Source organism: Silurus aristotelis (assembly GCF_946808225.1).
Source record: "Silurus aristotelis genome assembly, chromosome: 17".
Classification (NCBI taxonomy): domain Eukaryota; kingdom Metazoa; phylum Chordata; class Actinopteri; order Siluriformes; family Siluridae; genus Silurus; species Silurus aristotelis.
The window spans coordinates 14957034-14978940 of NC_139590.1; the positions used below are offsets into that span (position 1 = coordinate 14957034).

Below are 21907 nucleotides of genomic sequence, written 5' to 3' on the forward strand. Positions count from 1 at the left end.
ACAAATAAAAAAAACATAAGAATAAAAGGCAAACTAAATCTATATTATCTTGACATTTAAAAGCAGACAAATTTCAAATCATTTTAAAACCTTGCTAATAATGTTAGGAATAAAAATGTCGAAGCTATTGGTGAATGAATCTAATATTTGTCATTTCCCACAATATAAAGGTATAACAAATATTTTGCATTTTAAATATAAAGGATATTTCTACAAATTTTCTCTGAATTGTTTCCACTAGAATATAATTCTACTGATTTCGAAAAAGCCTAGAAAACCACAATATCTTTTGGTACTGAAGAAACAAAATCTCAAAATCCTCAATAGATCTGGTGTCACTAGTCTGTGTCTGAGTCTGTGACAAAGAAAGAGAAAGGAACAATGAAAGAGAAGCAGAAAGTAAGATAGAGAATAAGAGAGAGTGATGTAGATGAGACAGAAAGACACACAAAGTAACTGAACATAAAAATATAGTTACAAGTTTGTGTACCAACACAACACACAGCTCAACACAGTTGTTTACTACAGTGGCGGTCGGTCATGGCCAGCAAAGCCTTCTCTGCTGGCCTAAACACTATCAGAAGCACTGGCCTACATTTACAACCTAAATTCTAATATTTGTTCCATTAAATTGTATTAATTTATTCCCATCAGTCTATTCTCTTCATTTCGTAGCGTTTCTTGGCTGCACTGCTTCCAGTATGTGGAAGTTAGATTTTTTATTTGTCCAATCAGATTTCAGCCTCTGTGTGCTACCAGGTCAATCTAATCTGCCCAGGGCCTTCAAAGTCAGTACTGCTGGCCTTTTTACCATAGAGAATATTAACAATGAGTCTGGTTCTTTAATCAATCAGATTTTAAATTCACCTCACACCCAAAATAGCATCAGCATTTCTCCATCCTTGATTGTTTGGTCATACATCTAAGTTATACATTTTTATGCCTACAGAGGAAGAGAAATTGATTTGCTGTCTGACATTTTTAAAAATCCATTTTCAAGAAAAGCTAGACATCGTGAGAGGTCGGCCCACTAGCTAGCTTGTCTCAGCCGGGGGGAGGGTGTGTTTACCACTTCCAGACCAGTGAATACGAGCGGTACCACTGGCTTACAGCCTCTGAGGAGCGGTGCAAATTATTAATATGCATCTCTGGTGGGTTGTCGAGTGGGTTGTGTTTTACATTTTTTTATGTTTTTGTCATGTTATTAGACAAATATTGATTCTGAACTGCACCAGATGATGTAGGTGCACAGTTGTGGTTGTAGTGTAGAGATTTGGAGCTTGCTTTAGTAAAATGGTATTCACCCTCCATACGCAAAATGCCTCTCTCTCTGTAACGCGTTGTTATATTGCGTTTTTTTGTATAGTATTGATTGTTTCTATAATTGTGGTAGTATCAAGAGGTGTATTAAGTCAGGTAAGTCCCCACTGAAGGCGCAGGTACTAAATGCACGGCCCGCCACTGCAAATAACAGCATACACTTTTTTGTCTTTTGATTAAAAAAAAAAAAAACACCCAACAAAGAAAGAATCTGCCATTAATGTTAAATAAATAACTCCTGCACAATATAAACACATTCTATACAGGTAACAAGTATTCTTTATGAAATTTAGTTACATAATTGTAATTATATTTATATTTCCAGTATAAGCTGCTGTTGTAAAAGATTATTTGCACTTTAAATCTGTACTTCTGTCAATATCTGTCATATACCTATCAATCCCTTCAGTCTAATTTGTGTGTGTGTGTGTGTATATATATATATATATATATATATATATATATATATATATATATATATATATATATATATATATATATATATATATTTGTATAGTGTATAGTGTATATTATATAATTATTTTTAACCCTATTATTTTTATTTTTGAGATTATTCTGCTTATACGTTATAGTCATACTTTATACTTATACTGCTTATATTTTATTTTTATTTTGTGGTTATAATTGTTTTGATATTTCATTTAGATTTAAATGTTGGACAGTCATAAGAAGCATTTCACTACATGTACTCTGTATGAACGTGTATGTGACAAATCAAATTTCAGTTTGAATTTGAAATTGATTCATCAACATGTCACCAGTCGGACTCCAAATCCATTTTAAAGCATTTCTATAGAAATAAGATAATACTTGAATCTTTTTTCTTGAAATAATTCAATTCTCTAAACACAGCTATTCTCTAGCCTTATCTCTCTCTATCACTGCTTAAGTCCTGAAAATAAGTGATCAGTAAATCTTTAACAAATCCTGGACATAATACTACTACTGCTATAAATTTTGAAATTACTCAGATGCCTGAAAAACTTCAGAGACAGACAGCTTCAGCTGTGTGCTATTAAAAGCACTGAAATGTCTAAGCTCTTGCTGTTGGAGCAGCAGTTCATAGTTACAGAGCAGAGCTGTGCCGCTTATTGGTTGTGGGGAAAAAACGATTGCAAATACTAATAATCCAATCCAGGATAAACAAACCAGAAAAACTTCAGGATTGTTCAGGATTCCGTAAGTCACGCAGAGCAATAGATTATATGTTTGTATAAGTCTATAAATGTACTGAAACTCTTGAATGTTGCAATCCGCTGTAATGGCATATCTCTGTCAAGAAAGGCTAGTTTATCAAAACAGTAGGCTAAATAAATTGCCTTTGTATTTTGTTTATCTGTACCTCTTGTCCTTGTTTTATCAAGTTTTCATTTTTGCCTTAATGGTGGTCACTGCATGCCTGAAATAAGGCCTTGGACTATATTTAGAGATTAGGGGATGTATTTAGCCTTTCACTAATCACAGATGCTGTACACAGTTAAACAGAGACTCCAAAGGATCTAAACATAAGAGAAATGTTGCTTAGTGAATACAGTTCAAGTAAAGCAAGATTGTTTTAAATTATATGATCTGTTCAATTTAGATTACGTGTCTATGAAGAGTTGATGATTTTTTATATATATATATATATATATATATATATATATATATATATATATATATATATATATACAGTGAGGAAAATAAGTATTTGAACACCCGGCTATTTTGCAAGTTCTCCCACTTAGAAATCATGGAGGGGTCTGAAATTGTCATCGTAGGTGCATGTCCACTGTGAGAGACATAATCTAAAATAAAAAATCCAGAAATCACAATATATGATTTTTAAACTATTTATTTGTATGATACAGCTGCAAATAAGTATTTGAACACCTGTCTATCAGCTAGAATTCTGACCCTCAAAGACCTGTTAGTCTGCCTTTAAAATGTCCACCTCCACTACATTTATTATCCTAAATTAGATGCACCTGTTTGAGGTCGTTAGCTGCATAAAGACACCTGTCCACCCCATACAATCTGTAAGAATCCAACTACTAACATGGCCAAGACCAAAGAGCTGTCCAAAGACACTAGAGACAAAATTGTACACCTCCACAAGGCTGGAAAGGGCTACGGGGAAATTGCCAAGCAGCTTGGTGAAAAAAGGTCCACTGTTGGAGCAATCATTAGAAAATGGAAGAAGCTAAACATGACTGTCAATCTCCCTCGGACTGGGGCTCCATGCAAGATCTCACCTCGTGGGGTCTCAATGATCCTAATGAAGGTGAGAAATCAGCCCAGAACTACACGGGAGGAGCTGGTCAATGACCTGAAAAGAGCTGGGACCACCGTTTCCAAGGTTACTGTTGGTAATACACTAAGACGTCATGGTTTGAAATCATGCATGGCACGGAAGGTTCCCCTGCTTAAACCAGCACATGTCCAGGCACGTCTTAAGTTTGCCAATGACCATTTGGATGATCCAGAAGAGTCATGGGAGAAAGTCATGTGGTCAGATGAGACCAAAATAGAACTTTTGGTTCATAATTCCACTAAACGTGTTTGGAGGAAGAAGAATGATGAGTACCATCCCAAGAACACCATCCCTACTGTGAAGCATGGGGGTGGTAGCATCATGCTTTGGGGGTGTTCTTCTGCACATGGCACAGGGCGACTGCACTGTATTAAGGAGAGGATGACCGGGGTCATGTATTGCGAGATTTTGGGGAACAACCTCCTTCCCTCAGTTAGAGCATTGAAGATGGGTCGAGGCTGGGTCTTCCAACATGACAATGACCCGAAGCACACAGCCAGGATAACCAAGGAGTAGCTCTGTAAGAAGCATATCAAGGTTCTGGCATGGCCTAGCCAGTCTCCAGACCTAAACCCAATAGAGAATCTTTGGAGGAAGCTCAAACTCCGTGTTTCTCAGAGACAGGCCAGAAACCTGACTGATCTAGAGAAGATCTGTGTGGAGGAGTGGGCCAAAATCCCTCCTGCAGTGTGTGCAAACCTGGTGAAAAGCTACAGGAAACGTTTGACATCTGTAATTGCAAACAAAGGCTACTGTACCAAATATTACCATTGACTTTCTCAGGTGTTCAAATACTTATTTGCAGCTGTATCATACAAATAAATAGTTAAAAAATCATACATTGTGATTTCTGGATTTTTTTTTTTAGATTATGTCTCTCACAGTGGACATGCACCCAAGATGACAATTTCAGACCCCTCCATGATTTCTAAGTGGGAGAACTTGCAAAGTAGCAGGGTGTTCAAATACTTGTTTTCCTCACTGTATATATATATATATATATATATATATATATATATATATATATATATATATATATATATATATATATATATATATATATACACACATACAGTGGGTACGGAAAGTATTCAGACCCCCTTAAATGTTTCACTCTGTTATATTGCAGCCATTTGCTAAAATCATTTAGGTTCATTCTTCTTCCTCATGAATGTACACATAGCACCCCATACTGACAGAAAAACACAGAATTGTTGACATTGTTACAGATTTATTAAAAAAGAAAAAATGAAATATCACATGGTCCTAAGTATTCAGACCCTTTGCTCAGTATTTAGTAGAAGCCCCCTTTTGATCTAATACAGCCAGGAGTCTTTTTGGGAAAGATGCAACAAGTCTTTCACACCTGGATTTGGGGATCCTCTGCCATGCCTCCTTGCAGATCCTCTCCAGTTCTGTCAGGTTGGATGGTAAATGTTGGTGGACAGCCATTTTTAGGTTTCTCCAGAGATGCTCAATTGGGTTTAAGTCAGGGCTCTGGCTGGGCCATTCAAGAACAGTCACGGAGTTGTTGTGAAGCCACTCCTTCGTTATTTTAGCTGTGTGCTTAGGGTCATTGTCTTGTTGGAAGGTAAACCTTCGGCCCAGTCTGAGGTCCAGAGCACTCTGGAGAAGGTTTTTGTCCAGGATATCCCTGTACTTGGCCGCATTCATCTTTCCCTCGATTGCAACCAGTCGTCCTGTCCCTGAAGCTGAAAAACACCCCCACAGCATGATGCTGCCACCACCATGCTTCACTGTTGGGACTGTATTGGACAGGTGATGAGCAGTGCCTGGTTTTCTCCACACATACCGCTTAGAATTAAGGCCAAAAAGTTCTATTTTGGTCTCATCAGCTGCAGTGATGGTTGACTTTCTACAACTTTCTCCCATCTCCTGACTGCATCTCTGGAGCTCAGCCACAGTGATCTTTGGGTTCTTCTTTACCTCTCTCACCATAGCTCAGTTTGGCCGGATGGCCAGCTCTAGGAAGGGTTCTGGTCGTCCCAAAAGTCTTCCATTTGAGGATTATGGAGGCCACTGTGCTCTTAGGAACCTTAAGTGCAGCAGAAATCTTTTTGTAACCTTGGCCAGATCTGTGCCTTGCCACAATTCTGTCTCTGAGCTCTTCAGGCAGTTCCTTTGACCTCATGATTCTCATTTGCTCTGACATGCATTGTGATCTGGAAGGTCTTATATAGACAGGTGTGTGGCTTTCCTAATCAAGTCCAATCAGTATAATCAAACACAGCTGGACTCAAATGAAGGTGTAGAACCATCTCAAGGATGATCAGAAGAAATGGAAAGCACCTGAGTTAAATATATGAGTGTCACAGCAAAGGGTCTGAATACTTAGGACCATGTGATATTTCAGTTTTTCTTTTTTAATAAATCTGCAACAATGTCAACAATTCTGTGTTTTTCTGTCAATATGGGGAGCTGTGTGTACATTCATGAGGAAGAAGAATGAACTTAAATGATTTTAGCAAATGGCTGCAATATATCAAAGAGTGAAAAATTTAAGGGGGTCTGAATACTTTCCGTACCCACTGTATATATATATATATATATATATATATATATATATATATATATATATATATATATATATATATATATATTTATCATACAGCATTGGAAACTTCTAATTTTAATTTCTATTTTTTTATGTTCATTTGTAAATTTGCTAAGTGTTTTTTTTTTGTTTGTTTGTTTTCTTCATGTCTTCCAGATTCATGTGACTTGATACTGAAGGCCTCAAACACCTCCATGGACAAATCCAACAGTGCAGTAAGTAAATGCATGTTCAATGTATAGACTATTGCAGACTATTAACAGTAAAAGAAAAGGCCAGAAGTCCTTTCATCTTATTTTTCATTCCAGGATTTACAAATGATGACAGCTTTGCTACTGTCTGTTGTGGTGGTGGTGGCAGCAGGAATATTCCATCTGTACAGTGTGATACTTCAACTGCTGCACAAAACACAAGTGCAAAACAAAGTAGTGTTAATCACTGATTCATTATCAGCCCTGGGGAAAGGTATGCTTTTATTTGCTTATATGTATCATGTATTATGGCTGAACCTTCTGTTCTGATTAAGGTATCCTGTTATTTTAGAGTGTGCAAAACTCTTCCACAAGCGGGAAGCCCGGCTGATCCTTTGTGGGAAGAACTGGGAAAAGCTTGAAAATCTTGCACAACAGCTGGTCAGCGAATCAGATCCTATTTTGGTGAGTAGATACATAAATTCTCATCTGAAAAAAGTTTGTTTAGCTGCTCTCTGTGGAATAAATTTAAAGAGCGTTTTAGGCTGATGAATAATTAGCTGATTATTGAAGAATGTAACTGTTAACATTTCAGTTTAAATTTATAGGGAATTCCTCTAAATTCACTTTCTGCTTAATTACAATTGTTCAGACATTCCCACCAAAGCTAATCGAGATGGACTTTACAGACATGGAGACGCTGTCAGATGTGCTTTCAGATGTGCTTGACTGTTATGGCTACCTGGACATGCTCATTATCAACAGCAGTATGAAAGTGAAGGCACCTGCACAGACTCTGTCTCTGGAAATGGACAAGATGGTTATGGATGTTAATTATTTTGGACCAATCACACTGGCCAAAGGTGTAATAATAATTTATAGAAAGTAACATTAATATTTTTATTAATTTTCGCTGAATAACTGTCAGTGTGTGCGTGTGTGTTTAATCACATTGCTGTTTCATGATTGCAGGTGTTCTGCCCTCAATGATCTCCAGAAGGTCTGGCCACATTCTTCTGGTTAACAGCATTCAGGGAAAACTGGCTGTTCCCTTCCGAACAACTTGTGAGTTTGGTTAGCTACAATGAGAACTTTACTTTTATGTTGTCACACAGTCCCTAAATGATACATTTTTGTAATCAATTGTATTAGTGAAGGATTAAGTAGCGTAGTCTGGAGGGTGTGTGGACTAGGAAAAGAGTGTAAGTCTGATATCACAGTAGTTTATATTCATATTTAATAATATATAATTACTCCAAATAACCAGCTGGTTATAATTAATCTTAATCTTTGCTGCCAATTATTCTTTATTTATACATTAAAAATATATATTTAAGTTATATGTTAAAAGTTTAATAATTGAATAAAATGTAATTATATTCTCAATTATGACTGGTCAGAAGGTGTTGGTTAATTAATTTACAAATTATTGATTAATCAGAAACTAGCTGCTACTTTTTTTGCATTTATAGACGGATTTTCTAATGTCAATGCTTTGTAACAGTTAAAAATGTCAGTTTTATGATATGGAAACGTCTTCAGAATAGAAAGCTTCGACTTTAGTTGCGCAGTCACATGCCATGCCTCATTTTGATGGAATGAGGTTATTAACTATTATTATTAATTAATGTATATAAGTGATAACAGAAAGTACATTTTTCAAAGATGTTCTGCAACATTAACTGATGCCTTGGTTCTATATTAAGTAAGACTTTTGAACATTGGCAAATTGCTACATTGATATGTGTATGACGTTTACAATTTTTTTGTAGTCCAGTCATTTTTTTTTCCCCATTATTATTTTTTTATTATTCACATCAGCTCTCCCTTGATCATATTTCCATGGATGTTGATGCTTGAAAATAAAGTAGAGCTAAGACAAAATATTTAGTCTAATATGTTTTTTTTTTTTTTTTTTTTTTTCAATTATGCTGACCGCCCGCTGTTCCAGATGCTGCTTCCAAACACGCAGTACAGGCCTTCTTCGACTGCCTAAGAGCTGAGGTACAAGAGTTTGGCATCTCTGTTAGTACAATCAGTCATACCTTTATAAACACTGCTCCCACCACTCAGCATACCACCACAAGCAATTCCATCTTGCCAGGTAAATCCAGCGCATTATTCTTTCATAAATCAAATAAACATACAGTCTCTTCTGACTTGTCCAACTTTCTCCTAATGGAAATTTGCAGTTCTTGCAGGACAGAAACCTCATGGCATTTCAGTGGAAGAGATGGCTAATGCGGTAATGCAAGCTTTGGGAAGTAGGAAGAAGGAAATCATCATGGCCCACTCTTTCTCAAAAGCAGCTATCTATATTCGCTCTCTCTTTCCCAACCTCTTCTTTGCTGTAACGGCAGCAGGAGTAAGGAATGCTTCAGGTGTGGAGTCAGTGCAGTGAAATTGTACAATATTTGTAGTATTTTTCTGATTGTGGTATAAATTTTTTTTTTTTTTTACCATCTGTTACCAGTTGTTGGGTTTTTTTTTCATTGGTTTAAGTCAGTGACAGCTGTTTTTCTAATGTCATTGACATTGCATTACAATGACGGTTACATATGTCAAACCTTTTTTTATTGGGCACTTAAATACGGTGTATAAATGAATTAATACAGACAATAAGGTACTGTACATTTATGCATTTGACCAACAAGTTACTGTAAGTATTTTGTCTCAGGCAGTAGAAAAGTTCATGCCATTTCTGCTTTTACTTATTAATGATTTATGAGCAATTTCCATTTTTAAGCATTACTGTAAATGCTAACGATAGTCTCTTAAGAACACACTGAATTTGTTCTAAGTAGTTATTTTTCATCTGCACACTAACAAGCAAATATGTTATGCGGTTTTCAGATCACCATGTACTGTGTAATTTAATCATTTTTGAGTGGCATAGTGTTCTGAGCTCACTTTATTGAATGTGTGGAGTTTCACTTGTATTGTGGTTGCCCATGAGATTCCTCCTGGAACTCTGGTTACATCCCAGAAACCTGCCAGTAGGTGAAGTTAAATTGCTCGTATATGTGATCAAACATCTGTGGTGTAAAGGATCCTGCCTTGCTTAGAGAACTCAGATACACCAATGCCCTGATAAGGATAGAGCAGATATTGAAAATAGATGGATTGAATAATTCCTGAGGTCATCTCTTATATCAATGATAAATATATACATTGCCTGTCAACATTTTTGTCTTATTTTTTATTATTTTTTTTAGACAAACACACACGCTCCTTTTCTCAGTATGCAGAAAACTTGGTAAAAGGCAAAAACAATAATTTGATCAAAAATGACTGGAAGAAAGTTCTGTGTACAAATTAATCCAAATTTGACACTGCTGGCTCTAACAGAAGAAATTATGTAAATTATGTAAGATTTCTGTAAGAACAGAAGAGATGATGGTAGCAGACTGCCTCACACTCAAACATGGAGGTGGAAGCTTAATGGTTTAGAGGTGTTTTTGAGAAGGGAATGTTTGAGACTTATTCCAGTTGAAAGGAATACTCGAACAACATGCGCACCATTCTGTATTTCAGCAATGCGATTCTGTCTAGACTACAGTTCATTAATCTTCGCTATACAACAAGAAAATGACCCGAAGTCTATGTAAGCGTTATTTGTGGTCTAGTTGTTAGGATGCAGCGCTCTCACCGCTGCGGCCCGGGTTCGATCCCTGGTCAGGGAACCAACCCCAGCCACTCCTAGTGCTGGTCCCAAGCCCGGATAAATTGCGTGAAAACATGTGCCAAATCAAACATGCGGATGGTCTGCTGTGGCGACCCCTAACGGGAAAAGCCGAAAGAAAGATTTAGAGAGCAAACAGTTGGCTTGAGTGTTACGTATCATGGAATGGCCTTCCCAGGCATTGCACCTACATCCTTTTAACTGCCAAAAAGGTCAAAAATAATGAAAGAATAATAAAAGAATAATAAGGCGCCTCTTTGGAAAGTTTTACAAGAGGCATGACGAAGTATTTCAGGTGAATGTTTGGAAAAACAAACTGTCTGGATTCCAAAAATGTGTAAAAATAAAGTTTAACATCTGTACATACATATATTTTTTGGGTCAAAGTAAATCTTCATATTAAATTACCTACTTTGTTGCATATAAACATAAAAAAAACACATGTCTTGAAAACAATTGAAGGGTAGATGTTCCAAATTTTGATATGCACTGTACACGCTGGGGAATTCTGTAATGAATTTAAGAAACATACTAAATTCGCTCCCAGAATTGAGTAATAGATAAGGTATTTTGTAATATAAATTTGTCGATTATTTTCGCTGAGTCTTTGAGAGCGTTTGTAAAGTTACGGCGCCATCTTGTGTTCCACTGAAGACATTTCCTACTTTTGTGTAACTCGCTTCCGTGAACATGGCCGAAAACATGAACAATACTTAAACATTATTATATATGATATCAGCATTGAGCCATGGGATTGTGCTTAATGGTCGCTCGAAACGGGGTCTGGACAGGAGCTCGGACTCTGACCAGAGTCCAACTATGCACGTCTCCATTTTGTGTTTTGAGCAGCGAGCCATACCGAGTGATTCACGACAGAGAACAACGTCGTTTCTCTATCAGACTGGACCACGGTGGTAACGTCTATTCCCACAGAAGTCCTAAGAGGCCATGTATTATATATATATTTTCTTTCTTGTTTTCTCGTGATCTTGAAATAAAGAGTTTGTCGTGATCATGACTTAGTTTGATAGTGATCTCGACATAAAAGCTGTTTTCTCGTCATCTACTTATTATCCACGTGTCCACAAATGGTTGTGGTTATAATCAATATTGCTGCATCTAGAACATTTCTCGTGATTAGTACTTAATTTTTTTATGTATAATTTGGCATAAGGATATTTCTAGAGGCAGCAAAATTGCAGCATCATGGATATTGATTGGTTATTATCCATGATGCTGCCTCTAGGAAAGTGGTGCCCAATATGTAATAGATAATTATTGATGCATTTTTATAGTGGGTAGATAATCTTGGTCATTTTATAAGTAGCTCTCATGCTGAAAAAGTGTGTGCACCCCTGCTCTAGAGCATGCTCTTATGCAGTATACACTGATTCTGATCACAATGTTTGTCAAGATCACGAGAACATTAAGTCGTGATAACGACAACTTTTATGTCGAAATCACGAGAAAACAAGTAAGAAAAAAATTATAATGCATGCCCTCCTAGGACTTCCGTTCTATTCTCTTCATTTAGTTTTATTATATTTATATATAATATGTTTGATTATATTCCATATAACTGAATGTCTGAGTTTTTTATATACCAAATAAATCTGTAAAATGATTAACTTTTTGTGGGTTTTGTCGCATTGTTTAAGGTTTAGTACAAAGCGCTGTGTTGAAGTACTCCAATACGAGTGACGGCCACGTGCATCTGTTATCAACTGAAGTTCCAGAGCCTTTCAGAGGTAAAGGAGTAGCTGCGACTCTGGCCAAGGTACATACCTTTAAGCTCTGTGGCATCAAGAGAGAAAGTTTGGGTTCAAATTTACCATTAAGTGGTCTAGTGGTTAGGATTTGGTGCTCTCTCCGCCGCGGCCCGGGTTCGATTCCCGGTCTGGGAACCAACCCTAGCCATTAGGGTTGCACAAGCCAGTGCACTCTTAGTGCCGGTCCCAAGCCCGGATAAATGGGGAGGTTTGCGCTAGGAAGGGCATCCAGCGTAAAAACATTTGCCAAATCGAACATGCGGATCATGAATACGGATGATCCGCTGTGGCGACCCCAATTGGAGAAGCCGAAAGAAAGTTTTACCACAGTAAAGCCACACCAGCAACATTGGTACCATGACGTACTATAGATAACAACAGCAGTATCATAGTCAACATGTCGTTCCACTTTAAAACCACACCAGTACCATTTTTACCATGAAGTACCACTGTAAAACCACATCAGTGCCATTGGTACCATGAAGTACCACAGTTAAGCCACTTTAGTACATTTAGTAGCATGAAGTTCTATAGATAACAACAGCAGATTCATAGATACCATGAAGTGCCACTGCAAAACCACACCATTACCACAGTTAACATGAAGTTACACAGTAAAACCACACCAGTAATATAGTGACTATGAAGTACCACTGTAAAATCACACCAGTACTATATTTACCATGGATTACCACAGGAACCTCACACCAGCACCATTGGTATCATGATAGACAGCAACAGCAGTGTCATAGTTACCATAATTTATGTACCCAAGCAGGATCATAGTTGCCCTGGAGTACCACAGTAAAAACATTTTAATACCATAATTACCACGAAATACCGAATCCAATCATGTACCGAAGTGCCCTAATTTTATCATCGTTTTTTTTTTTTTTTTACAGGCTGCAATGGACTTTGTGGTTAAAGAAAAATTAAAAGCAAGCATCTCATGTTGGTATATTAAAAAATATGTTGATGAAAATCCACATCATGGATACCACGTGCACATTGAAGATTGATATTTTAGACAAATAAAAAAGGATGTACAGCCCATATGAAAGCACTTATTCATTTATTCATTCATTGAGGCAGTCAGTTTTAAGTTGAACATCCAGTATCTGTTGGACTTTCTGATTAGATGAAGCATGAAGCAGCCAAATAAATAAAAAAAATAGTTAAAGTCTTGTTCCTTTTATTTAATAAAATTTTCCCATGCACCCAAAAACAGACTGGCTCCTGTAGAAGAACACACAGGAAAGCAGAAAACTGAAAAAACATTAAATCGCTAAGTGGAAAGTGTACTTATAAGTCATGTCCACAAAATTAATGAGGTATAAATGACTAAGCCAGGAAACTCAGTGATATTGATCTTTTCCATTATATTTCTTATTCATCTGCTAATAAAGACTTAATCCTTAATAATCCTGGCTTATTTTGAAGCTGTGTACAGTATTTAACTGTTCTGTGATTTTCATGCAGCTGTATTGAATGCATTTAACAGCATTGTCATAGATTAAATAAAATATGCCTACTTGACTTTTCCATATTTCAAAACTATTAACTACAGAGGCTTGTGTAAAAGAAAGCAATTTAAACTCCTGTATATTTTATTATTATTATAGCACACTCTTAACAAAATAAATGTGATCATATGTGATCAGAATATATCCGGTATATGATAAATCTGCAATAAGATGTATACATTTCTTTAAAATAACATTTTATATATAGATTTGCCAAAGCAAAAATAATCAGCCCAGCTGATTTGCTGCTAATTCTAAAACAATATATTGTAGGCAAAGCTTTGCGTTTTTAAAATACATCAAATTTTCCCTTATTGTAAAAAATAATGCTAATTGGATTTGCCAATGTTACCATCTTTTGTTGAACTATGGGGGTGTGTGTTTGTATGTATGTATGTATATATATATATATATATATATATATATATATATATATATATATATATATATATATATATATATATATATACATACAAACACACACCCCCATACTCAAAAAGGGAGTAGCACCCTCACATTTCAATGACAATTTTAGTATAATCTTCCCAAGGGAGAATACTAAAGAAATAAAACTTGAATATATTTTAGTCAATACAGTAGTCAATGTGCAGCTTGTATAGCAGTGCAGATTTACTGTCCCCTGAAAATTATACAGCCATTACTGTCAAAATGGCAAAAAAAAGTGAGTACACCCTAAGTGATAACAGCTGTACAGTCACTCCCTCGGAAAATGTGCGTGTTCTTATTTGGAACCTAACTAACAGCAAGTTGGACCAAATGTTCAGAAACGTTAGGAATAACAATTTAAACTATGTATTTGGTCAAATACTGTACACTATTATGTTTATAAAGTGACATTATTTAGATTAATTCACTAAGGTACCGTAGGGGCTGCGATGGTGCGTCCAAAATTCGTGGATTTTCGGAACTCGTCTTAGAACCTAACCCCCACCAGCTCCGGGTACCACTGTATGTCGCTTAACCATGCAAAGCCACGTTTTATTTATCATGTTTATGTTTTTGTCTGCTTGACAGGGCCATACAAATTTGTGTATCCTGTATTAAAGCAGTTAAACATTTGGATTTGAGAATTAGAATTGCTGCTCTTCACAAAGATAAGCTATAAGAAGATTGGTAACACCCTTAAACCCCCTTGTTCTGTAAATTTCTCATTAGGATGAATAAAGTCTGTTTATCTATTTGTCTGTTTGTCCGTCCGTCCATCCATTAAGATGAGTTACAGTACAGTGGCCAGGTTCATACAAAAGTTTTCCGAGACAGGTTCCATAACAGGCCCCCCAAGGGTCAATCAAAGAAGTTGAGTCCTCATGTTGTGTGTCAGATGCAGAATCTGGCTTAAAAAAACAGACGCATGAGTGCTGCCGGCATTGCTTTAGAGGTGGCAGAAGCAAAGTTGTCTGCTTGTCATTGCTCAGACCATACGTCCCACACTGCAACAAGTCAGTTTGCATGACCATCGTCCCAGAAGGAAGTGTTTTCTGAAGCTGGCCCGTAAAGCCCGTAAACAGTTTTCTGAAGATAACCTGTCCAAGAGCATGAATTACTGGAACCATATCCTGTGTTTTGATGAGACTGAGATAAATTTGTTTGGCTGAGATTACCAAGAAAATTGTGTCTTGACCACAGTCAATCATGGTGGGGGTAGCATCATGGTCTGGGGCTCCATGAGTTCTGCTGGTACTGGGGAGCTGCAGTTCATTGAGGGAAAAATGGATTTCAGCATGTACTGTGACATTCGGAAGCAGAACAGGATGCCCTCCCTTTAGAAACTGGGCCAAACGACAGTTTTCTAACATGAAAACGACCCCAAACATCGCCAAGATGACAACTGCCATGCTGAAGGTGAAGGTGATGGAGTGACCAAGCATGTCTCCAGACGTTAATCCTATTGAGCACCTGTGGGGCATCCTCAAACGGAAGGTGGAGAAGCGTAATGTGTAATCATCCAGCAGCTCCATGATGTCATTATGAAGGAGAGGATCCCAGCAAAAACCTGTGCAGTTCTGATGAATTACATGCCCAGGAGAATTAAGGCAGTAATAGATAACAATTATTCTCAACTGTGTCCAATCCACTTTGGACACAGTTTTAACATGTTCACTTAGGGTGTACTCATTTTTGTTGCCAGCTATTTTGACAATAATGGTTATATGTTGAGTTATTTGTAGAGGACAGTAAATCTATATTGCTATACAAGCTGCACTATGACTAATCTAAAATATATTCAAATTTCAATTTGTTAGTTTTGTGTACCCATTTTTGTGAGATAGTATATATATATATATATATATATATATATATATATATATATATATATATATATATATATATATATATATATATATAGTATATACTGTCTAATAAAAAAATCTAATTCAAAGGCATTATGGGATCTTTGGTTGTACAATAGGAGGAACCCTTAAAGATTTTCTTTTAAAGGGTTTCTTTTAGGATTGGTTCCCAGTTAAAGCATTTTACGGAGCTAAGGACCTTAATTATCTAAAAAACATTTAAAGAAATTTTTATTATTATAATTAATAGTTTATATAATAAATGCCCTGGTCAAGATCCCTTTACAATTCCACTAAAGTCCACTAAGTACCAGGGATTCTCCGGGCTCTTGCCCTCCGAACCCAGTTTCCTCTAACAGGGGCTCTCATTGGTATCTGAGTCGGCATTCTGACATGTGGACGCCGTGGTTCCTGCCACATCCAGGCTTTGGGGATTTTCCCTGCTTGCAGCTCATCCACAAAGTCCTCCACCCCGTCAAATTTACTGGTCAGTTTTTCTAGGCTGTGTTTCAAAGTGTTGAATTGGTTGTAGAGGTCATCTACTGCATCAGACAGAGGTCTGATCCTGTGGACATCACAGCAGAACTACAGATATTTGGCATTCAAGATCACGATAATTTAAAAGCAAGTGTTGCCATTTATGAGGTAATGGAAGTCAAGTCATTTTTATAATAATAATATTATAGAAACTGACCCAGTGCCAGTGGTAGCTGAGCCAGACATTAACAACTTAACACATGGCTGCAGCAAGTAATAAAACTGTGTTTGGTAAGTTGGGTAGCACGCATGCACACACTTTTACCAAGTAGATTGTTTTTGCAGAAGTTATGGGTCAAATAGGCTATGGTTGTGCTAAAGTAATCTATTAAAATGACACATAAAAAGGTTTAGCCATGATTTAACTTAAGAAACAATTATCAAATGGCTATTGAAAAAAACATATTTTTTTTACTGGTCAACTGGTTTTGAAATTGTGCTTTTAATAAATGTGCTTTCTGCACAAGCTTTTTACTTACCTCCCATAATCAGGTAAGACCGAAATGTGGTCATTAACCAACAGATTCTTCACCTGGGTCATGATGGCATATTTCCAGTTGTCCAGCACTTGGGTCAGGTTTGTGCAGCTTTTGTCATGTGTTTTTTCTAAGAGATAAGCAGTTATAAAAAAGCATACTGTACACAAATTATACCAAAAATATACACTGAGTGGCATGTACCTATATAATGCCATGGAGCTCAGCCAATGAGCCACTTTTGGTCTTTTATAGCTAGCTTTGAGATAATAATTGCAAAATAAATTAGCATGAACATTTTTCCCAGAAGTTAAAGAGCTGTGAGCATAAATATCATATATTATAGCCAACATTTTTCTGTACTGAATCAGGACAAGCACTAATGAGCAACACAGAATGATGTTTAAGCCCAGAGTCCATGATTATTCAGTATGATGTGAATTAAATGATTAAATCAGTAAAGAACTGTTACCAGTGTGCTTCCATGCTTCCCGAGTGTTCTTCTTTTTTTGACCAACGCACAATGAGATGAGCACCAGCAGGATCAGATCCCTCTTCAATCTCATCATCCTCAACAGAAAAGCAATGATGTAATTTAAACTTATAATACTTTGATATGCAGCCAGTACAAATAATTTACCATATTAACCTCTAAACTTCCCTAATTCATCTGGTCTCAATTCATTCATAGATAGCATGTGTTTCACACATTTCCCAAAAAAAATCCAGATTTCCCAGACAAAACAAAAATAGGAGGAGCTTGTCATAGGAGTCAAGAGTTTGACTGTACCACATATCTGTACATAATTGATATGCAGTGCACGACATAAATCAGGGCTGTTTGTTAACGTAAACATCACGCACTGAATGAGCAAGAAAAACTACAGTTCAAATGTATGCTCTTCCTCACTGCACATGTGCTAAACATTTGACCAATGTATACCCACACACACACACACACACACACACACATATATAAAATGTTATGCCTGATTGGGTTATAGTTAAATACCTTTAAAGTGAGGACTGTGCTCTTGTTGTTAATGATATCCAAGGATTAACTTAATTCAAGTTTGTGTGCTGACAATGAAGCAACATGTCTTGAGTTGCTCTCTTATATCAGCATCCAGAGCCCAAAAGCCATCCCTCAACCTTTTCCCTCCTCCAGAAATGCACAAAGAGAGAGAGAGAGAGAGAGAGAGAGAGAGAGAGAGAGAGAGAGAGAGAGAGAGAGAGAATATCAAGGCACACTATAGTTAATCACAGTGACTAATGGTTCATTTACCCCTATAGTAATTTCCCCTCTCCTTTTCTGCATTTATTTTAGAGACATTAAACACGGCAGTTTTAGAAGGATAAATAAGTTGCCATGTGTTTCATAAATGGCTGCCTCATAGCTCCAGGGTCCATAGTTCGATACTAAAACAGTTTTTATTCTCTCCCTCACATGGCTATTGACAGGTATATCTAAAAATCGATTTAATCCAAAGTAGGAGTCAAATAACTGTGAGAATAGTCATTACAGCCAAAAGTGTAATCATTTACAGAAACAGGTCTAAACTAAAGACCGACTTTGCTGGAACAGATGCTGAGAAAGGTTCTGTAAATTAAGAAAGTAGCTTCACCCCATTCTTACTTCTCACATCACATCACATCACATCACATCAACCAAAAGTAATCTCTATCCCACCCACTGCCATCTTCTCTTGCACTGATTCAAATCCAGAGGACCCGAGCAGGAATCAATCCTGGCAGAGGTAATGCTCAGCTCTTCGTGTAAGGGCATCACTCCAGCTCGGCATTCTTGCATCTTAGTGTAATGGTCTGTGGAACATCTGGGCCTTTCTGGTGAGCCCAAGTAGATTTGAACAGGACACACTACATAAAAAACAAATTTGAATAATTTTTTATGCTGCATTGTGTAAAGTGATAATTTCTGCCACTGTCTGCCCAGAATAACAAGTTGATGCAAGTGATTTTGCCTTTAGGCAATGTGAGAGAGTGCATAATAGAAGAGTTGAGTGATAACTATATTAATGTGTATATCCATATTAGACCAACAGTTTTGAAAAAAAGATCTGAAGGAAAGTGTTTTTTCAGGTTTGTTCTCTTCTACTTTTGGGCACATTATCCGTTCTGGTTCCTTTAGTGTTCTTCAGAGGACTTAACAAAATGTATTCTAAAATTATCCTTTGTAAATTATATATTATACGGCAAATGAAACAACACTGATGACTTTGGCAATTTGTTCTGTCAAACAGAGTGTTTATATAAAGAATGAATATCTAATGACCTCTATCAACATTGCTTTAAATACGGAAACCAAAATAGTAACCAGTGTTTTGTTCTGAAACAACTTTCTTGTTCTCCTGTGCTTGTTCTCTTGTGCTTGATTACGTAATGTTAATATTGTGAACGTGTGGTGAGACTGTTTTGGATCATTCTCAAAGGACTTGAACTTGGAGGAAAGCTGGAGTGTGGAAACAAATAAAAGCTTGTAGTAATATTGAAAAGGAACCAGATTTCTGTCCTTATGATGTTGTTTTTAGAAAAGCGTTTCTGTGATCAAACTGGGTAAAAAAAGAATACATTTGCAGGATAAAATTTGTAAAACTTTTCAGGAATAAATGTGACCATCTATTGACCAGAAAGTGAAAATACCTACCTAGTTGAGTCAGTTTCACTATAAAGAAACTTACACTCTGCAAGATATTGTTCTAGTACTCACAAAAGGTAATATAAACTCAGTAATCAGGTACAGCTGAATGTACTCTTTAACTTCCTGAGTACTGATACATGTAAATAATGGACACATCCTAGAGTTTTTTGCACATTGTGACAATTTTGGCTTCTGCCATTGCTCTACCTTTCATTTAAAATTGTATTAGTCAAATACCCAACTGTGTATGGTTGTGGTTATGTAAAATAATTGAATTGAATTAAACGCGATTTGAAAGATGAATATATTTATTCACACTTTATTAAGTAAACTCCCAGGTTTCAGCACGAGATGAAATAACAGTTAATATAAGATAATTTACAAATGCAGCTAGCTAGGTAACATAAGTACAAGGCAGCAAAGCATTATCCACTGCACTCCTGCTTATTGCATTGTACAAGGTAAATTATATTGTGCCAGCTGGTTTATAGCATTTTACCAGAATAAATTAAAACAATTATATTTGTAATGAAGCAACATTAATGCAGTCTGTCTCCTATTTGGCCCTCAAAAGAGCAGCGATTATGCAGGCTGACAGCCTGGGATAGAATTTAGCCAGAGACTGTAGTCATGAGGTCATGCATCTACTTTGCACTTGTGGTTACGCCATTCCATGTAATATAGCATTGCCTAGTTCTTACTATGCCTAGTTTGGCTTTGTTACCTGGTTACTTGCTTTACATTTGTTTATACCACTTCATGTGATTTAGTTCAACATATTAATAGTTTATTTTACCATAGCAATGTTCACTTTTGTGCTTGGAAATAAATTATTGCTCGATTGCCTTTATGCATGCTTTGGTCTAATTCTTGTCAAAGCTACAAACACACTGTAGTTAACCAAGTTGTGAATTATATGCACAGGTACAAGTCAGTCAGCAACACAACTAAACTAACACATGCAGACACACAGAAAGTACCAAAGAGGTTTTTTTCAGTGAGTACAAAACACCCATGATATGTCAGAGCCAGTCACTCATGAAGGACATACAGTATCAATGAATTAAACAAATTTTAAAAAAATATTCTATCGGGTGTGTATGCAGTAGATTTTTTCCAATTAACATTATTGTATTTTAATAAATATTTTTGTTTAAGGCTTAGTTTTAGTTGTCATTAGTCATATTTCCTTTTAAAACCTAAAATACAGTTATTTGTAGGCTATATGCTGACCCCCTTCATTAAAAAAATTATATTTCTTATTATTTTGGTTTACACCCTCATACAGCTTCAACGTTCTATTATTTCTACGTGTTCACTAACACAAGAAATTAATAATCAGAATTTTGCAGACTGAACTAATTACAGGCAGGGTGTGTGAGTGTTAGTGTTACGGAATGGTTGACTGGCAAAATTCCCAAACATCCGGATGACTAGTCCTCCACTTCCTTATGTGTTCTTGAGTATTTTCTTATTAGATCGTTTTTTTTATTCTGACCTTTCCTTTATTTATCTAACCAAATGAAAGAATTTAAACACAATCAGACTTTCCAAAAGCAGCCAACATGCGGACAGAGGATAGACAAATACTTCCTGTTTATTCAAAGTTATAGAGGGGACAGACACGTGCTCTAGCATGTTCAGGCAACTCAAGAAAGTTTTCAAAGCAACTAAATGCTTTAACATTTCAACTGTTATTCTATTTAGGTTCGGATTTTAGGTACTGCATGCTCCAGAGAGAGCAGAGCTTTGGATGATGAATAGCCTGAAGCAGATTGCCAGAGTCTTACTCGTATCTTGCCAGGGGTAATTTTGATTCCAGATTCCTGCATAATTTTATATTTTGACCCTTCGCACTACCACCTGGACATTGGTGGAAGAATGAAAATAGATATTGCTGTTGATCTAATCAAGAAGGGCTTATATTAATAGTTTATTATTATTATTATGTTTATTGTTAATTTTATTGTTTTGAATAAAATGCACAGAGATGTAGAACATAGAGAAGTTTATCAGCATATGTTTGCCACATCTGATTTGACAAATAGTAAAAAAAAAAAAAAAAAAAAAAAAAAAAAAAAGATTTCAGGCTGTATCTCATCACTCTTCATTCATCGTGCCTATTAGTAACAGTAATTGTTGACATGTTGGAGGGGTTTGAAGTTTTGCCACATTTTGCTCACATGATCATTCTGAAAAATATTCTGCAAGATGTTCTGTCTAACTGGTCTTATGGTTAGAATAGATCCCCAACATAGCTGCAAAATCCTAACATAACATTCAGTGTGCGGTTTTTCTAAAGATTTAATAATTTAGTTGTTCATGTGAAATGTAATGCATGCTAAAGATATAAAATGCATTTGTACACAATCCCAATGACCCTGAGAATGACTGCCAACAAAGATGTGGAATTTCTTTTCTCATTAAGTGGCAGAACTCTACAGCACAAAGCTGTATAAATTAGTTTGAGTCAATCAGTTTTCCAGAACTCCAAAATCCAACACAGAAAGCAGAGATCCACATGCAGGTTAAGTAATTACTGTCAAATC

General features: G+C 36.4%; 2 protein-coding genes and 1 long non-coding RNA gene across 4 annotated transcripts; 2 read left to right on the plus strand and 1 right to left on the minus strand.

Moving 5' to 3' along the window:
• The first annotated feature begins 2371 nt into the window (after positions 1-2371).
• On the plus strand, positions 2372-9582 carry dhrs7ca (dehydrogenase/reductase (SDR family) member 7Ca). Of its 2 annotated transcripts, none has more exons than XM_083565951.1 (8): positions 2372-2520; positions 6366-6424; positions 6518-6674; positions 6753-6865; positions 7053-7263; positions 7373-7465; positions 8352-8504; positions 8593-9582. In XM_083565951.1, exons 2-8 carry the CDS (start codon positions 6404-6406, stop codon positions 8799-8801), a joined length of 957 nt encoding a protein of 318 aa, XP_083422077.1. In that variant the 5' UTR covers positions 2372-2520; positions 6366-6403; the 3' UTR covers positions 8802-9582. The 2 variants fall into 2 exon arrangements, with proteins under 2 accessions (XP_083422077.1, XP_083422078.1); XM_083565952.1 differs by having other exon boundaries at positions 8602-9582.
• Positions 9583-10719: 1137 nt separating this feature from the next.
• LOC310739931 lies at positions 10720-13380 on the plus strand. The gene is made up of 3 exons (XR_014537529.1): positions 10720-10996; positions 11741-11830; positions 12754-13380. It is a non-coding gene; the product is annotated as an uncharacterized lncRNA (long non-coding RNA).
• Positions 13381-14460: 1080 nt separating this feature from the next.
• On the minus strand, positions 14461-17798 carry LOC310739930 (uncharacterized protein). Its single transcript, XM_083566230.1, has 4 exons — positions 17712-17798; positions 17172-17269; positions 16703-16829; positions 14461-16251 (listed from the first exon to the last, which is right to left on the minus strand). Exons 2-4 carry the CDS (start codon positions 17266-17268, stop codon positions 15990-15992), a joined length of 486 nt encoding a protein of 161 aa, XP_083422356.1. The 5' UTR covers position 17269; positions 17712-17798; the 3' UTR covers positions 14461-15989.
• Positions 17799-21907: the final 4109 nt, after the last annotated feature.